Source organism: Cetorhinus maximus, chromosome 12, assembly GCF_964194155.1.
Source record: "Cetorhinus maximus chromosome 12, sCetMax3.hap1.1, whole genome shotgun sequence".
NCBI lineage: Eukaryota > Metazoa > Chordata > Chondrichthyes > Lamniformes > Cetorhinidae > Cetorhinus > Cetorhinus maximus.
Window position 1 is genome coordinate 124,435,988 of NC_135890.1, and position 20,090 is coordinate 124,456,077.

General features: G+C 43.1%; 1 protein-coding gene across 1 annotated transcript in view; it reads left to right on the plus strand.

Annotated features, from left to right (window-relative positions):
- ddx55 (DEAD (Asp-Glu-Ala-Asp) box polypeptide 55) overlaps positions 1-20,090 on the plus strand; it is a 28,311-nt gene that overhangs the window by 1,254 nt on the left and 6,967 nt on the right. The window contains exons 2-8 of the mRNA XM_078554602.1: positions 5,504-5,554; positions 5,642-5,728; positions 8,925-9,016; positions 9,124-9,186; positions 10,076-10,225; positions 11,945-12,134; positions 15,299-15,381. Coding sequence (XP_078410728.1) covers positions 5,504-5,554; positions 5,642-5,728; positions 8,925-9,016; positions 9,124-9,186; positions 10,076-10,225; positions 11,945-12,134; positions 15,299-15,381 — 716 coding nt within the window. The remainder of the gene's footprint in view (positions 1-5,503; positions 5,555-5,641; positions 5,729-8,924; positions 9,017-9,123; positions 9,187-10,075; positions 10,226-11,944; positions 12,135-15,298; positions 15,382-20,090) is intronic.

Genomic DNA, 20,090 nt, shown 5'->3' on the forward strand with positions numbered 1-20,090 from the left:
TCTGTCTAAGCCTTTAATATACTTAACAACCCAGCCTCTACAGCCCTCTGCGGTAAATAATTCCACAGATTCACTATCCTCTGAGAGAAGAAATTCCTCCTCATCTCTGTCTTAAATGGATGACCCCTTACTCTTATGCCCTCTCTTCTTACACTGTCCCACAAGGAGAAACAATCTCTGAACATCTATCCTGTCAAGCCCCCAAAGAATCTTATATGTTTCAATAAGGTCGCCTTTCATTCTTCTAAACTCGAGTGAGTCCAGGCCCAACCTACTCAATCCCTCCTCATGAGAAAATCCCTCCATCCCTGGGATCAACCTAGTGAACCTTCTCTGGACTGCCTCCAATGCCAGTATATCTTTCCTTAGATAAGGGGACCAAAACTGTTCACAGTATTTTCGGTGCTAGTGCCTTGTATAGTTTTAGCAAGGCTTCCCTATTTTTATACTCCATTCCCTTTGAAATAAAGGTCTACATTCCATTTGCCTTTCCTATTACCTGCTGAACTTGTATGTTAGCTTTTTGGGATTCATGCATGAAGACTTCCAAATCCCTCTGTGCGGCAGCCTTCTGCAGTCTTTCTCCATTTAAATAATATTCAGCTCCTCTATTCTTCCTGCCAAAGTGTACAACCTCACATTTTCTCACATTATATTCCATCTGCCAAGTTTTCGTCCATTCACTTAACCTGTCTATATCCCTCTGTAGACTCTGTGTCATTCTCACCACTTGCCTTCCCACCTATTTTTGTGTCATCTGCAGACTTGGCGATAGTACATTCACTTCCCTCATCCAAGTCATTAGTATATATTGTAAATAGAGGGCCCAGCACTGATCCCTGTGGCACTGCACTAGCTACAGGTTGCCTTCCTGAAAATACCCCCTTTATCCCAACTCTGTCTTCTATTAGTTAGCCAATCCTCTATCCATGCTAATATACTACCCCCAACACCATTGGCACTTACCTTATTAAGTAGCCTTGTGTGCGCCACCTTATCGAACACCTTTTGAAAATCCAAATATATTACGTCTACTGGGTCTACAACCCCTTTATCTATCCTGCTTGTTACTTCCTCAAAGAATTCTAATAAATTTGTCAGGCATGATTTCCTCTTCATGAAGCCATGCTGACTCTGCTTGATTATATTATGCGTTTCTAAATGCTCTGCTATTGCATCCTCTATAATAGACTGTAACATTTTCCCAATGTTGGATGTTAAGCTAACTGGCCTATAATTACCTGTTTTTTGTCCCCTCCCTTTTTGAATAAGGCATTACATTGGCAGTTTTCCAATTTTCTAGGACTTTTCCAGAATCTAAGGATTCTTGGAAGATTACTACAAGTGCATCCGCTGTCTCTGTAGCCACTTCCTTTAATATCCGAGGATGCAACCCATCAGGTCCAGGGGACTTATCGGCCTTTAGCCCCATTAGTTTTCTTAGCACTTTTTCTCTAGTGATAGTTATTGTATTTATTTAGTAGGAGAGACTAGGACCCGAGGGCACAGCCTCAGAGTAAAGGGAAGACCTTTTAGAACAGAGATGAGGAGAAACTTCTTTAGCCAGAGAATGGTGAATCTATGGAATTCATTGCCACAGGAGGCTGTGGAGGCCAGGTCATTGAGTGTATTGAAGACCGAGATAGATAGGTTCTTGATTGGTAAGGGGATCAAAGGTTACGGGGAGAAGGCGAGAGAATGGGGTTGAGAAACTTATCAGCCATGATTGAATGGCGGAGCAGACTCGATGGGCCGAATGGCCTAATTTCTGCTCCTATGTCTTATGATCTATTTCCTCCCCATCATTTGCTCTTGATTATTTAGTATTTTTAGAATGCTATTAGTGTTTTCTACTGTGAAGACTGATGCAAAGTATTTATTCAACTCCTCTGCCATTTCCTGGTTCCCTATAATTATTTCTCCAGCCTCGTTCTCTAAGGGGCCGATGTTCACTGTGGCCTCTCTCTTCCTTTTTATATATTCAAAGAAGCTCTTACTGTCCATTTTTATATTACTTGCTAGCTTACCTCCAAAGCCTATTTTCTCCCTCTTTATTACTTTTTTGGTCATCTTCTGTTGGTTTTTAAAACTTTCCCAATCCCCTGGCTTACCACTAATCTTTGCTATATTGTATGTTTTTTCTTTCAATTTGATACTACTCTTAACTTCTTCGGTTAAACATAGTTGGTTTATCCCCTTCCTAGAATCCTCTTCCTCACTGGGATATATCTTTGTTGTGAGTCATGAACTATTTTCTTAAATGTCTGCCATTGTTCAGCAACTGTCTTTTCTGCTAAACTCCTTTCCCAGTCCACTCCAGCCAACTCTGCCCTCATTCCATTGTAATTACCCTTATTTAAGTTTAGGACAGTTGTTTCCGACCCAAATTTCTCAAACTCAAACTGAATGCTAAATTCTACCACTTTATGGTCACTGTTTCCTAGGGAATCTTTTACTCTGAGATCATTTACTAAACCTGCCTCATTACACATTACCAAATCCAAAATAGCCTGCTCCCTGCTGCTCAGTAAGATAAGAGACCAAGGTGTTAGAGGCAAGGTACTAGCATGGATAGAAGATTGGCTGTCTGGCAAGAGGCAGAGAGTGGGGATAAGGGGGTCTTTCTCAGGATGGCGGCCGGTGACTAGTGGAGTTCCTCAGGGGTCAGTGTTGGGACCACAACTTTTCACTTTATACATTAATGATCTAGATGAAGGAACTGAAGGCATTCTGGCTAAGTTTGCAGATGATACAAAGATAGGTGGAGGGACAGGTAGTATTGAGGAGGCTGCAGAAGGATTTGGACAGGTTAGGAGAATGGGCAAAGAAGTGGCAGATGGAATACAACGTGGGGAATTGTGAGGTCAAGCACTTTGGTAGGAAGAATAGAGGCATAGACTATTTTCTAAATGGGGAGAGAATTCAGAAATCTGGAGTGCAAGGGGACTTGGGAGTCCTAGTCCAGGATTCTCTTAAGGTTAACTTGCAGGTTGAGTCAGTAGTTAGGAAGGCAAATGCAATGTTGGCATTTATTTCGAGAGGACTAGAATATAAAAGCAGGGATGTGCTGCTGAGGCTTTATAAGGCTGTGGTCAGACCACATTTAGAATATTGTGAGCAATTTTGGGCCCCGTATCTCAGGAAGGATGTGCTGGCCCTGGAGAGGGTCCAGAGGAGGTTCACGAGAATGATCCCAGGAATGAAAGGCTTAACATATGAGGAACGTTTGAGGACTCTGGGTCTGTACTCGATGGAGTTTAGAAGGATGAGGGGGGGATCTGATTGAAACTTACAGAATACTGAAAGGCCTGGATAGAGTGGACGTGGGGAAGATGTTTCCATTAGTAGGAGAGACTAGGACCCGGGGGCACAGCCTCAGAGTAGAGGGAAGACCTTTTAGAACAGAGATGAGGAGAAACTTCTTTAGCCAGAGAGTGGTGAATCTATGTAATTCATTGCCACAGAAGGCTGTGGAGGCCAGGTCATTGAGTGTATTTAAGACCGAGATAGATAGGTTCTTGATTGGTATGGGGATCAAAGGTTACGAGGAGAAGGCGAGAGAATGGGGTTGAGAAACTTATCAGCCATGATTGAATGGCGGAGCAGACTCGATGGGCCGAATGGCCTAATTTCTGCTCCTATGTCTTATGGTCTTATATTGTTCTAGGAAACTGTCCCGAATACGCTCTATGAATTCTTGCTCGTGGCTACCTCTGCCAATTTGATTTTCCCAATCTACATGAAGATTAAAGTCACCCATGATAAATGTACTGCCTGTTTTACATATCCTGATTTATTCTCTGTCCTACAGTATAGCTACTGTAAGGGGGCCTATAGACTACTCCCACCAGTGTCATCTTCCCCTTGTTATTTCTTACCTTCACCCATATTCTACATCTTCCGATCCAAAATCATTTCTTGCTATCGTACTTATTCCATCTTGTACTAACAAAGCTACCCCACCACCCTTTCCTTCCTGCCTGTCCTTTTGAAAAGTCACATACCTCTGAATATTTAGTTCCCAGCTTTGATCTCCTTGTAACCACGTCTCCGTGATGGCTATAAGATCATACCCATTAACCTCTATTTATGCCATTAATTCATTTATTTTCCGAATACCGCATGCATTTAAGTAAAGAACCATTAATTTTGCCTTTTTACCATTTTTTCCCTCTTTGACCCTATTTGCTGCTGTATTTGTAATGTTTGTACACACTGTCCCTTCCTGTCACACTGTGGGTATCATTACCTAAATAACTGCCCTCCAATGCTGCCATATCCTTTTGCTTTGTAAGTGTACGTATCCCCTGTTTAGAACCCTTCTCCTCCTCTCACCCCCCCCACAACCTACTTAGTGTAAAGCTCTCTCTGCAGCTCTAGTTATTCGATTCGCCAGGACTCTGGTCCCAGCACGATTCAAGTGAAGCCCGCCCCACTGGAACAGCTCCCTTCTACCCCAGTACTCGTGCCAGTGCCCCATGAACTGAAACCCATTCCTCCCACACCAACCTTTGAGCCACACATTTAACTCCTTGACTTTATTAACCCTGTGCCAGTTTGACTGTGGCCCAGGCAGTAATCCTGAGATTATTACCTTGGAGGTTCCGCTTTTTAATTTAGTTCCTAACTGTTCAAATTCTTGTAGCAGAACCTCCTTTCTAGTCCTGTCAATATCGTTGGTACCAACATGGACAACGACAACTGGATCCCTCCCCTCCCACTCCCAAGTTCCTCTCCAGTCCTGAGGAGATGTCCTTAACCCTGGCACCAGGCAGGCAACACAACCTTCGGGACTCACGCTCACGGCTGCAGAGAACAGTATCTATTCCCCTAATTATACTGTCCCCTATCACTACTATATTCCTATTTCCTATCCCCACTTGAATGGCTCCCTGTACCATGGTGCCGTGGCCAGTTTGCTCATCCTCCCTGCAGTCTCTGCTTTTGCCCACACAGCTTGCAAGAACCTTGTAACTGTTGGACAGTTGCAGGGGCCGAGGCTCCTCGAACGTTACCACCTGGTCCCCCATACCTGCTTCACCTGCAGGCACACCCTCCTGTCCCTGATCATGGACCTGGTCATTCACCAAAACACCTCAGGGCTATTCAGTGAAACCCTTTCAGCCAACTCACTGTGCACGTATTGATGTGTGTTCATTGTTCAGTTATCTAGATGAGACCTGGGGAATTTCACCTGCCTAAGGCAAACAAATTTGAGCAGACCTGGGAGAGTAGCAACAGCAGCAGTTAAATAGTATCTTTTACATAATAAAACATTCCAAGCTGTTTCAGACTGAGCTACACAGGAGACATTAGGGCAACTGTGTCAAAGAGATAGGTTTTAATAAGCTTAAGGAGGAAAGAGAGGCAGAGAGATTGGGAGAGTTTACCAGATGCTGGATGAAACACTGGGATGAAATAACTGAGACTGAGTCAGTGATGTCAAGAGGGGAAGGGAAATGAAACATGAATGTAACTCCATTGCCTGTGTGTTTTCTTGCAGTCTGCAACAATCCCTCTGTTTCTGAGCAACAAGGATGTAGTTGCTGAAGCTGTAAGTTACTCTATAACCTCGTTCTCTCTCATTATTGGTTCATTGTCTGGTCACCATGGGATAAACTACAGTCTTAATTTAATACAGGTAACTGGCAGTGGAAAAACCTTGGCTTTTGTCATTCCAATTTTGGAAATCCTTTTAAAACGGGAGGAGAAGTTAAAGAAGCTGCAGGTTTGTACCCAATGGGGATTTATTCTCTGTGTGCTTAAAATACATTTCTGAATTTCAGGGGGAAAAGTTTTTGTGGTTGGAAAGTAGATTTTACTTGGATTTTATTTCCGGGAAATGTTGCTCAGGCAGGAGGTAAGAGAGGCATCACTTGGCTCATTGTTAACTCTCTTTTCCATGAGTCAGAAGGTCATGCGTTCAATTCTCACTCCAGGGACATGGGTGCGTATTCCTGACTGGCACTTCATTATAGTACTAAAGGAGTGCTGCACTGTCTGAAGTGCTGTCTTTCAGAAGAGAATGTTAAACAATATTTACTCTGCAACCAAAATGACAAAAACAGATTATCTGGTTATCATCTCATTATTGGTTGTGGGATCTTGTTGTGTGCAAATTGAATACTGTGTTTCCTACATTACTGCAGTAACTACTTTTCAAAAGTAACGAATTGGCTGTAAAGCATTTGGGACGTCTTGAGGTCATGAAAATGCTGTAGAAAAATGTAATGTTTTTTTTCTCTCCATCTCTACATGTATTTATTTTTAAGATGATGTTTGCTGCAGCTCCTCCTGATATCACTGGAGAGGGATCTGAGCACAGACTATCTGCTGCAAGGCTGCTCTTGACCAGCAGGTTGGACTGAACTCTGATCAGATTTTTCCCTCCCTGGTTTAGGAAAGCTGAGATCTGAGCTACCACCATGTGATCAGTTAACGGTACAGACTGAATCCCAAACTCAGGGCTTTTGTGGCCTTTATGGTTCACTCTGTGCTGGGAAAGTTTGGTAAACAATCGTGGAAATAGGTGACCACTTTTAAGAGTTTATGTGGATGTTTTGACAGATTTGTATCTGCTTTGTCGCTTAGAAACGTGTGGGATCTTAACTTAATTTCCCTAAACTAGATGAATGAATTGGCTGTTTTTATGCTCTGATGTTGCGTTACACTTCCCATACCCTTTCATATTCCACCCAGTCTAATCCCATTCTCTTGCTCAATTCCTATAACCCTGTCATATCCCACTTTTTTTATATAAGCGGCCATCTAATTCCCCTTTAAAGGAATGTATGGATTGCAGCAACAGTAGCTCCTGCAGATAATTTCACACTTTAACCAGCCTCGGTGTAAAAGACTTTTCCAGTCTCCTCTTTAATTTATTTTGTGACTATCTTAACGTTGAGCCTCTTGTTCCCATTTCACTGACCAGTAAAAAGTGTTTTTTTTTACAAGTTACCTCATCAAAACCCTTCATAATTTTAAAGGTCTCCATCAGGTCAACCCTTTATTAGAGCTCGACTGGGGAAAATCCTAACTTCTCAGTCCTCCCCCACCTCTCCTCAACCCCTATTATCCAAGCCCCCAGTACCATCCCAGTGAATTTATCTTTTCCATTGCTTTTATATCCTTCCTTTAATCAGGTGCCTAAATGCGCATACAAAACTGGTCTAGCTAATGCCTTGTTTCGTATTTTCTATTTAATTCCTCTGGATGTAAAACCAAGGTTCCGATTTGCTGCTTTTGATGTCTTATCGACTTGCGCTGCCCTCTTTTAATGACGTGTGTTTTTATTCTTGGGGTGTGGACATCACTGGCAAGGCCAGCATATATTGCCCATCCCTAAGTACCCTTGAGAAGGCCCTGGTGAGCTGCCTTCTTGAATACAATGGAGTGACTTGCTAGGCCGTTTTAGAGGGCAGTTATTATAGGCCAGACTGGGTAAGGACGGTAGATTGTCCTTCCTAAAAGACATTAGTGAACCAGATGGGGTTTTTATTATAATCTGGTACTTTCATGGTCACCATTACAGATACTAGCTTTTTATTCCAAATTTTATTTTAATTAATTGAATGTTAAATCCCAGTTGCTATGCAGGGATTTGAACTCACTTCTCTGGATTAGGAGGCAAGTAACATTGCCATGCTATCCCTTTGTCTCTGTTTTTCTACACTATTTAAAGTGTTTCTCCTTTCTTTATCTTTGCTTCTGAAATATCTTGTTTCACAGGTTTCTAAGATGAACTGTATCTTCCCCCTGCCTTCTCACCTTGTAGTTCCCCCTCATATCCTGCAGCCTTTCACAGTTTGCCATATCCCCAATTTGGTGTCATCAGCAAAGTTCGTTATTTTTCTTTAACACTGTAAGCCCAGATCATTTCTGCAGTTAGTAAATATGAGTGGCCCCAACAATTCCACATCATCCAGTCTGTAAAACTTCTCTCAGACCCATTGCTTTCAACCTTCCTCTTCTCTCTCTCTCTCTCTGTGTGGTTGCATTCCACTTAATTTCATGCATTGCTGTTTTTGACATAACTCTCACATTAGCAATAAAAACAAAAAGCTAAAAGCTACTGCGGATGCTGGAAATCCAAAACAAAAACAGAATTACCTGGTAAAACTCAGCAGGTCTGGCAGCATCGGTGGAGAAGAAATCAGTTAACGTTTCGAGTCTTCACGGCCCTTCGGCAGAACAGAACTTCAGTTCTGCCGAAGGGTCGTGAAGACTCGAAACGTTAACTGATTTCTTCTCCACCGATGCTGCCAGACCTGCTGAGTTTTTCCAGGTAATTCTGTTTTTGTCTCACATTAGCATCCTATCAGATTAGCTAAACTCCCTGTCACCCAGGACATGTACAGCTGATGGGGAACAAAGACAGAGCTGTACTTGAACCCAGATTTGCCTAAAGTGAAAGGACAATGTGTTAGCTTGCAGCACAATCCCCTCCCCAAGTCCCAGGGAATTCACAGTAACTACTGCAATTCACGACCATTTGGGACAAGACGGGATCATGTGTCCAAGCTTTGATCGAAAAGATTGATGTGAAAGATGTGCGTTCTATCATACTACAGCACAAAGCCCTGATTTGTTTCCTACATTACAACAGTGATTACACTTGAAAATAGTACCTCATGGACTATAAAGCACTTTAGGACATCTTGAGATCATGAAAAGTGCTCTCAAACATAATAAATAGGAGCAAGAGCAGACCATGTGACCTGTCAAGCCTGCTCCGCCATTCAATATGATCATGGCTGATCTTGGGGCTTCACCTCCACTTTCCTGCCTGTTCCTCATACCCCTTGATTCCCTGAGAATCCAAAAATCTGACTATCCCAGCCTTAAATGTATTCAAGCGATGCACATTTTTCATTTTGTTGGTGTAAGTTCTGATGACTTATGGTTCTGTCTCCTGCTGTGTTCAGGTTGGGGCACTCATTATCACTCCAACACGGGAGCTTGCTATCCAAATTGATGAAGTGCTGAAAGTGTTCACAGTACACTTCCCACAGTTCAGGTGAGTTTGGAAACAACTTGTTAATTTGAATGTGAGCGACCTGCATATGCTGTGTGTGAAAGGAATCTTTTTACAGACTTAATATAAATGTTGCACTTTGTGTTCAGTCAGATTCTCTTAATTGGCGGGAGCAATCCAATAGAAGATGTTGAGAAATTTAAGAAACAAGGGTAAGTGTGGAATCGACACCACTACTATTGGTTCACTAACAAGCTGGATGGACCAGAAGATCTTTTCCTATCATCGTTTCTATCTTGCTGCCAATTTGTTGGTTAATCCATTATTTGCTTCAGTGACGAGCAGCTGAACCACCCCAAGGGGCTTCTGGTTGCACCGTGTTGTGGCACTCATTCATTCAGGATTTGGAATAAGTGGCTTTTATCTTTTTGATTCTGTTCTGCTCCATTCATCTCCTGTTCAGATACAATTCTGCAGTCACCCTCCAGGCCTGTGATCAAACAGCTTTTCTTCATGTGTGACGGGACAGTGATTGTCAGCAGGCGGTTCCACTATTGCAGGCATCATAGCTGAGTCTGCTCTGATCTATTCCTGTATCCGTGTCGTTTTTAGAAATGGAAAGGAAATGGCTGATTTGTTTTCATCTCCCCAGCCTCCAGAATGAGATCAGTCAACTCAGCTGGGTATGTGAATCCAGCCAGGCTGCTCACCAACCAAACAATTTAAGGAGATTAGGAGTGAGAAAATAACAGCTGTTCCACCCCAACAACCATAGTTTCCTGTTTCCAGGTCTGCTTTAGGTATTTACCCCAAACACACGGTCAGTTGGATCTTTTACGTCCTCCTAAGAGAGCAGACGGGCCTTTGTTTTAATGCTTCATCCGAAAGCCAAAAGGCCCCTTTGACACTTCAGCAGTCTCTCAGTACTGCACAGGAAGCGTCGGCCTTGATTGTCTGGAGTGGGACTTTCTGCTTCGGGTGAGACTTTTACCAATTGCTGCCTCTTTAAAACTGGAATGATGGAAAATCTTGATAAGCCCTAGGGAGTAATTGCATTTGAATAGAAGTGATTAAAGGTTTGATACTGTGTCTTTTTGACAGAGGGAACATCATTGTGGGCACTCCTGGCCGTTTAGAAGACATGTTCAGACGACAGTCTGATGGCTTGGATTTACCCAGCTATGTGAAGACCCTGGAAGTCTTGGTACTGGATGAGGCTGACAGGCTTCTGGAGATGGGATTTGAAGCAAGGTAACCACAGTAGCAGTGTATTAGGAAGCAGGATAATGAGCCAGGAATCAACTGCTCTGTAAAGAAAGAACAAAAGAGAAAAATAGTTACATTTTTGCCACAGTTACATTTTGGGAGTTACTTGAAAATTTCTTGGTGAGAAGATTTTCATTGCTGTTTGTTTTAATGCAGCTTATCGGAAATTAATCCTGCTCTTCCCAAACCTTTTACAATGCCCATGTTACAAAGGCTAAATGTTTCAATTCTATTTAGATACTACTTCATAGGCCAATTATGGAATAAAATGTCACAGAGTAATTTAGATCAAAGAAACGAGTTTTCGGTTACGCCCCTATCTTGGCCCCAATTCGTGTAAACGTCATTGATAATGGGCTAGGTAAATAATTTGTAGTCATTCATGGCCTCAGGGCCTCCCATAAGCCAATAAGGTAAATTTTGATTTGAAGTGTTATCTTTTTGTAAATTCTGGAAATGCAGTAATCAGCTTGAACACAACAAGATTCCATAGACATGACCCAAGAACTGTTTCAGTGATGTTGGTTATGGATATAAATGTTAATGAAGATACAGGGAGAATGTCTGTCCTTCCCTGCTCTTCGAATAGTGCTATGGGATATGTAGAAATACATTATCAGGGCAGTTTAAAGATGGCACATCTGACAGTGTAGCACTCCCTCAGCACTGAGCCAGAGTGCCAGCTCGATCATGTGCTCAGCTCCTAGGGTGGAGCATGAACCCCCAACTTTCTGACTCCAAGGCAAGGGTGCAAACGTGGAGCCATGGCTGACATCTACAGGTTAGTTTCTATGTAAAGTTCACAGACCTAAAACCCTTTTTAACTGACCTCTCAGCAATTTTAAAGTAAAGTGAATTAACAAATTTAAATTATAGAACAAAGAGATTCTGTATGAACATGTAAATCTATTAGTGATGCTGAATTGTCTAATCAGTTCTTTATGTTGTCATAACTAGCAAGTGTCAAATGGGGCAGGCACATTTCTAATTTCAGTGTTAGTACAGTGTTACTTTGGGCCCATTTATGGTAAACACATTAATATTCCATTCTATAGTTTAGAAAGTACTTCTAATGTAGAAAGATATTAGCAGGTCAATGCATGACACACGAATACATCATTCCTTTATGTTGCTGTGGTAATCAAAAGCCCCAACCTACTGAGTTCATTAGTTAACCCCTCTGTTCAAAACCAGATGGGATGTCTTACAAACTGCTTTCCTGTCTTCCTTCTAATATGAACAGCAACATCTTGAAGGTTGAAAACTCCAGTAACATTTACAGTTAAGCTAAACGCATCACAATTACATAAATCCATGACTTAATTAGCTATCATCCAGCATCTGTTTGTTTATAGGTAACAGATTAAAATTGTGAAAATGAACCTAGAAACTGTTTGCATTGACATGGGACTGAGGAAGGCTGTGTAAACAGATTCATTTGAAACTTTCAAAAGGGAGTTGGATAAATACTGGAAGGGAAAAAATATACAGGTCAGTGGGAAAAGAGCAGGAGAGTGTGATTAATTGGATAGTTCTTTCGAAGAGCTGGCACAGGCACAATGGGCCAAGTGGCCTCCTCCTCTGCTGTATTTATCTATGAATTTCTGATTAACAGTCTGTACACTACTATCACTAAGGCTGTATTGTGACAAACACTCCACCTTTGTGTGAAATCTAAGTGTCTTTTCCGTTGTAACTCTGCAGTCTGAACACTATCCTGGGGTTTTTGCCAAAACAGCGGAGAACAGGTCTCTTCTCAGCCACCCAGACACAAGAACTGGAGAGCCTGGTCCGAGCAGGTCTGCGTAACCCAGTTCGGATTACGGTGAAGGAGAAGGGAGTGGCGGCAGACAATACCCAAAAGACACCAGTCAAACTACACAACTATTACATGGTAAGATTGCAGAGTGTGAAAGCTGCTGCTTGTATAGTGGAATGGTGAGGAATGGTCAGGAGGAGCTTGACAAGAGTCAGTCACTGGGCAGCCTCCCTGCCCCTGATTTCTCCTCCGCACTGACAACAAGGTAACCAGCATGTTACTTATGTGTTTTATTTTTCTGTAAACATCTCGTATGCTGTGTCTTTTCAATAGTTACATTTCATTGTTTTAATTTGTGTATTTTTAATATACTTTTTTTTATCGAGGCTTACCCTGGCTCCGGAGAAATGAGAATTACTATCCCTCTGTTTCCACTTGATATCTAAACACTTTCTCTTTCTAATATCTCTCTGGGTTTGACAGCTCCAAGCTTTGCAGGGTTTTGGTTCACAGGTTGCCTTTGCCCAGGTCTTTCTGTATCTCGACATTGTCTCTGTGCCTCACTTACTGAACCACAACGACTGGCTCCCTTGGCTTTGGATCTCCTTCCAGTGTGAGGCAGACTTTGGTTTGACGCTGTGAAAGTCTTTAACCCCTGCAGAACAATGGCAAAAATCAAACTCACCTGAGCACAAAACTGGCCAACCAGAATGGATCCCAGTTCATGGGTCTGTCCACCTCATGGGTTGGGACAGCATTTCTGAGTACTACCTGGCTGCCTATCCAGGTAACTGCACAGTCCCAGTTGAGAAATTATTCACCCACTGTTACGTTGTTATTTTTCCTCTCCCTGAAGGAACGCTTCTTCTCAGTCCTACTCACCTGTTTCCAACTGAGAGTAAGCACTTGTTCTCCGTAAAAATTGTTGCAAGGAAGCTCACATCAAACCACTCCGATACTGTTCCTTTTATCCATGTGTGTCTGACTCTGATACTGCTCCTTATGTCCGTGTGTCCCTGACTCTGATGCTGCTCCTTCTGTCCGTGTGTCCCTGACTCTGATACTGCTCCTTCTGTCTGTGTCTCTGACTCTGCTACTGCTTCTTCTGTCTGTGTCTCTGACTCTGATACTGCTCCTTCTGTCTGTGTCTCTGACTCTGATACTGCTCCTTCTGTCCTTGTCTCTGACTCTGATACTGCTCCTTCTGTCCGTGTCTCTGACTCTGATACTGCTCCTTCTGTCCGTGTGTCTCTGACTCTGATACTGCTCCTTCTGTCCGTGTCTCTGACTCTGATACTGCTCCTTCTGTCCGTGTGTCTCTGACTCTGATGCTGCTCCTTCTGTCTGTGTGTCCCTGACTCTGATACTGCTCCTTCTGTCCGTGTGTCTGACTCTGATACTGCTCCTTCTGTCCGTGTCTCTGACTCTGATACTGCTCCTTCTGTCTGTGTGTCTCTGACTCTGATACTACTCCTTCTGTCTGTGTCTCTGACTCTGATACTGCTCCTTCTGTCCGTGTGTCTCTGACTCTGATACTGCTCCTTCTGTCCGTGTCTCTGACTCTGATACTGCTCCTTCTGTCCGTGTGTCTCTGACTCTGATGCTGCTCCTTCTGTCTGTGTGTCCCTGACTCTGATACTGCTCCTTCTGTCCGTGTGTCTGACTCTGATACTGCTCCTTCTGTCCGTGTCTCTGACTCTGATACTGCTCCTTCTGTCTGTGTGTCTCTGACTCTGATACTACTCCTTCTGTCTGTGTCTCTGACTCTGATACTGCTCCTTCTGTCCGTGTGTCCCTGACTCTGATGCTGCTCCTTCTGTCCGTGTGTCTCTGACTCTGATACTGCTCCTTCTGTCTGTGTGTCTCTGACTCTGATACTGCTCCTTCTGTCTGTGTCTCTGACTCTGATACTGCTCCTTCTGTCTGTGTCCCTCACTCTGATACTGCTCCTTTTGCCCTTGTCTCTGACTCTGATGCTGCTCCTACTCTGGGCAGGTTGTGGCCTAGTGGTATTGTCACTGGACTGGTATTCCAGAGACCCAGGCTCTGGGAACCTGGGTTCAAATCCCACCACGGCAGATAGTGAAATTTGAATTCAATAATTTTTTAAAAATCTGGAATTAAAAGTCTGATGATGACCGTGAAACCATTACAAAAACAGAATTACCTGGAAAAACTCAGCAAGACTGGCAGCATCGGTGGAGAAGAAAATAATCGACATTTCGAGTCCACATGACCCTTCAACAGAACTGAGTATAGTTAGGAGAGGGGTGAAATATAAGCTGGTTTAAGGTGGGGGGTGGGGAGAGAGAAGTTGAGGGTGGGGTGGTTGTAGGGACAAGCAAGCAGTGATAGGAGCAGATAATCAAAAGATGTCACAGACAAAAGGATCAAAGAGGTGTTGAAGGTGGTGATATTATCTAAGAAAATGTGCTAATTAAGAATGGATGGCAGGACACTCAAGGTACAGCTCTAGTGGGGGTGGGGTGGAAAGACTGACAAGGTATTAGTTGTAGATTTAAAAATAATGGAAATAGGTGGGAAAAGAAAAATCTATATAAATTATTGAAAAAAACAAAAGGGAGGGGGAAGAAACGGGGTGGGGATGGGATAATTTATATAGATTTTTCTTTTCCCACCTATTTCCATTATTTTTAAATCTACAACTAATACCTTGTCAGTCTTTCCACCCCACCCCCACTAGAGCTGTACCTTGAGTGTCCTGCCATCCATTCTTAATTAGCACTTTTCTTAGATAATATCACCACCTTCAACACCTCTTTGATCCTTTTGTCTGTGACATCTTTTGATTATCTGCTCCTATCACTGCTTGCTTGTCCCTACAACCACCCCACTCTCAACTTCTCTCCCCCCACCCCCCACCTTAAACTACCTTATATTTCACCCCTCTCCTAACTATACACAGTTCTGTTGAAGGGTCATGTGGACTTGAAACGTCGACTCTTTTCTTCTCCACCGATGCTGCCAGACCTGCTGAGTTTTTCCAGGTAATTCTGTTTTTGTTTTGGATTTCCAGCATCCGCAGTAGTTTTTTGTTTTTATCACCGTGAAACCATTGCTGATTGTCGTAAAAACCTGTCTGATTCACTAATGTCCTTTAGGGAAGGAAATCTGTTGTCCTTACCTGGTCTGGCCTACATGTGACTCCAGACCCACAGCAATGTGGTTGAATCTTAAATGCCCTCTGAACAAAAAATGCTCTTACTGTCCGTGTCTCTGACTCTGATCTTGCTCCTGTGATGTGCATATTTTTAATTTCTCTGGTGTTTGCTTCTCAGACGTGTCGAGTGGATGAGAAGTTTAACCAGTTAGTCGCCTTCTTGCGGCGTCATAAACAAGAGAAACATCTCGTCTTCTTCAGGTAATTTCGTTCTCACTGAGTAAGCAATATTTTTTTGAAACGTTCATAACTTCCCGTTTGAAATTTTCTTTCTGTGACATGTTGTGTATCTATCGTTTCTGACCTGTATTCCTGCTTCATAGCTTATGTTTGGGGATTTTAATTGTTTGTTAAAATATGATTAAACATAATCTAGTGAAGTTTGCTGAGTTTTAACTTTGGCGATTTCAGATGCACCAGCAACTGAGGCTGTGTCTTTCAGAGAGAAACCACGATCTGCTGTCAAAGACTCTCATTCATCAACCTCAGAGCCCATGCTTTGCCTACTTTGAGTATAGCAGCTGTTATGGAGACAAATGTGGTCTTCATTTACACACAGCAAAATCCTACAAATAGCAATGCAATAAATAACCTAATTTTGATGGTGTTTGAGGGATGAATATTGACCTGGGTACTGGGAGAACTCCTTCCTTTTGAATAACACCATGGGTCTTTCACACTTACTGGGTCAGGCAGAAAGGGAGGGAGCATGAATGGAGGTTTAGCATCTCCTTAACAAGGCGGCACCTCCAATGGTGTAGTACTCCCTAGTGTTCAGCCTAGATGAGGTGTCCAAGTTCTGCATTGGGACTCAAACCGATGCCCTTCAGACTTGGGTGAGAAACTGTTATGTTAGTGAAGTGAAGCTCCCAATCTTTCACGATGGTTCTCCTACTGGGCTGAGCAAACCACCATCAATGCTGATTACACCAGTCCGTAGAATCACTGACTAACCATAGGCGTGGCTGCAGAGGCACTGTTTCAGTGCATGCACTAACTTTACTCAACAAAACAACTTGTATTCATGTACCACCTTTTAATTTGGTAAATCGTACCAGGTTGCTTCACAGGAGAATTAACAGACAAAATTTGACATCAAGTCATGTAAGGAGATGTTAGTACAGGTGACCAAAAGCTTGGTCAAAGGTTTTAAGGAGCATCTTAAAGGAGAGACATAAAGATTAATAAAGAGGGAAAGTTAGAGTACGAGAGAAAGCTAGCTAGTAATTTAAAGATGGATAGTAAGTGCTCCTATAGATAAATAAGACAAGCGTTAACAAAGTGAGCGTTGGTCCTATAGAGAGTGCGTCTGGGGAATTGGTAATGGAAAGTAGGGAGATGGCAGATGAATTAAACAGGTAATTTGCTTTGGTTTTCCCTATAGATGACACAAATAATGTCCCAGAAATAGCTGTAACTCAGGAAATGGAAGGGAGGGAGGAACTCGGGAAAATTACAATCACTAGGGAAGTGGTATTGAGCAAATTGTTGGAGCTGTGGGCTGACAAATCCCCAGGTCTGGATGGGCTTCACCCTAAGGCCTTGAAAGAAGTGGCTCGTGAGATAGTTGATGCACAGGTTTTAATTTTCTAAAATTCCTTAGATTTGGGGAAGGTTCCATTAGGTTGGAAAATAGCAAATGTAATTCCTTTATTCAGAAAGGGAGGGAGACAGAAAGCAGGAAGCTACAAGCCAGTTAGCCTGACATCTGTCATGGGAAAATGTTAGAAGCTATTATTAAAGTTATAGCAGGGCACCTAGAAAAATTCAAGGCAATCAGGCAGAGTCAACATGGCGTTGTGAAAGAAAAATCATAATTAACCAACTTATTGAAGTCACATGTACTGTGGATAAAGGGGAACTGATGGATGTACTGTACTTCAGTATCCAGAAGTCATTTGATAAAGTGCCACACCAAAGGTTATTGTGGAAAATAAAAGCTCATGGTGTAGAGGGTGACATATTGGCATGGATTGAAGAATGGCTAGCAAGCATGAAATGGAGAGGAGGCATAAATGGGCCTTTTTCTGGTTGGCAGGATGTGACAAGTGGTGTGCCACAGGGATCAGAGAGCTAAACTTAGCTGGGGCCTAAACTTAACAATTTATATAAAAGACTTGGATGAAGGGACTGAAGGAATGGTTGTTAAATTTGCTGACAGCACAAAGATAGGTAGGAAAGTAAATTGTGAAGAGGATGTCAGAAGGCTACAAAGTGACACAGATAGGTTAAGTGAGTGGGCAAAGATCTAGCAAATGGAGTATAATGTGGACAAATGTGAAACTGTTCATTTTGGCCGGAAGAATAAAAAAGAAGCTTATTATCTAAATGGCGAGAGATTGCAGAGCTCTGAGATTCCGAGGGATCTGGGGGTCCTGGTGCATGAATCGCAAAAGGCTAGTATGCAGGTACAGCAAATAATTAGGAAAACTAATAGAATATTAACATTTATTGTGAGGGGAATTGATTAAAAAAGTAGGAATGTTATGCTTCAGTTGTACAGGGCATTGGTGAGACCACATCTGGAGTATTGTGTACAGTGCTGGTCTCCTTATTTAAGGGAAGATGTAAATGTGTTGTAAGCAGTTCAGAGAAGGTTTACTAGACTAATACCAGGAATGGGGAGGTTGTCTTATGAGGAAAGGTTGGACAGGCTAGACTTGTATCCACTGGAGTTTAGAAGAGTAAGAGGCGACTTGATTGAAACCTTTAAGATCCTGAAGGGCGTTGACAGGGTGGATATGGAGAGGATGTTTCCTCTTGTGGGAGAATCTAGAACTAGGGGTCACTTTTAAAAATAAGGGATTGCTCATTTAAGACAGAGATGAGAGATATTTTCTCAGAGGGTAGTGAGTTTTTGGAACTCCCTTTCTCAAAAGGCAGTGGAAGCAGAGTCTTTGAATATTTTTAAGGCAGAGCGGGATAGATTCTTGATTATAAAAACAAAAATAAAAACAAAAAACTGCGGATGCTGGAAATCCAAAATAAAAAATACCTGGAAAAACTCAGCAGGTCTGGCAGCATCAGCGGAGAAGAGTACAGTTGACGTTTCGAGTCCTCATGACCCTTCAACAGAACTGCCTGTTGAAGGGTCATGAGGACTCGAAACGTCAACTGTACTCTTCTCCGCCGATGCTGCTAGACTTGCTGAGTGTTTCCAGGTATTCTTTATTTTAGATTCTTGATTAGCAAGGGGGTGAAAGGTTACTGGGGGATAGGCAGGAATGTGGTTGGGAGGTGGGGTGGGGGGTGGGGGGGGAGGTTGAGGTTACATTCAGATCAGCCATGATAGTGAATGGTGGAGCAGGCTCAAGGGGCAGAGTGTCCTACTCCTGCTCCCAATTCCTATGTTTGTATGAGAGAGATTTAGGGAATTAAAGGGCTTCAGGCTTCGGCAAATTAAGACATAGCCAATGGTGGCACAATTAAAATTTGGAATGCTCAAGAGGACAGAATTAGAGAAGTGTAAATATCTCATATGATAGTATGGGGGAGTTTACAGAGATAGCAAAGATGAGGCCATGGGAGGATCTTAAAAACGAAGTTGAGAGTTTTAAAATTGAGGTGTTAGTGAACCAGGAGCTAATTGTATATCAAGCACAGAGGTGATGGGTGAATGGGATTTGGTGAGAGCTCGGACATGGGCAGCAGAGTTTTAGATGACTTTCAGTTTACAGAATGTAGAAAGTGGGAGGTGAGCCAGGAGTGCTTTGTAATAATTGAGTACAGAGGTAAGAAAGGCATGGAAGAGGATTTCAGCAGATGAGCTGAGGCAGGGGTAGAGTTCGGTCATGTTATAGAGCTGCTAGTAGGTGGTCTTGTTGGAAGTATAGTCAGAAGTTCATCTCGGTCAAATATAACACCAAGGTTGTGAACTGTCTGGCTCGACCTCAACCTCGTGGGGAGGCGATGGTGTAGTGGTATTGTTGCTGGGCTAGTAATCCAGAGACCTAGGGTAATGCTCTGGGGACCCGGGTTCGAATCCCACCACAGCAGCTGGTGGAATTTGAATTCAATAAAAATCTGGAATTAAAAGTCTAATGATGACCATGAAACCATTACCGATTGTCATTAAAAACCCACCGGGTTCACTGATGTCCAGTTGGGCAGGAAATCTGCTGTCCTTACCTGGTCTGGCCTACATGTGACTCCAGACCCACAGCAATGTGGACATCCAGAAATGGACAAGCAAGTCAGTTGTATCAAACCGCTACAAAATCTCAGAAAAGGAACGAAACCAGACGGACCACCCGGCATTGATCTAGGCACCGGAAACGACAATGGCAAACTCAGGCCTCTTGACCCTGCAAACTCCTCCTTACTAACACCGAGTGCCAAAATTGGGATAACTGTCTCACAGGCTAGTCAAACAACAGCCTGACATAGTCAACCTCCACGGAATCATATCTTACAGATAATGTCCCAGATATTATACCCATCACCATCCCTGGGTATGTCCTGTGTCCTGTCCTACTGGCAGGACAGACCCAGCAGAGGTGGCGGCACAGTGGTATACAGTCGGGAGGTAGTAGCCCTGGGAGCCCTCAACATCGAATCCAGACCCCATGAAGTCTCATGGCATCAGGCCAATCATGGGCAATGAAACCCTGAGGTCCTCCCTCAGCTGATGAATCAGTGCTCCTCCATGTTAAACACCAAGGGCGCAGAATGTACTCTGGGTGGGGGATTTCAGTGTTCATCACTGACCAAGCTGGCCAAGTCCTAAAGGACTTAGCTGCTAGACTGGGTCTGCGGCAGGTGGTGAGGGAAAAACTTGACCTCATCCACACCAACCTGCCTGCGCAAGTGCATCTGTCCATGACAGTAGGAGTGACCACCACACAGTCCTTGTGGAAACAAAGTCCCACCTTCACATTGAGGATACCCTCCATTGTGTTGTGTGGCACTAC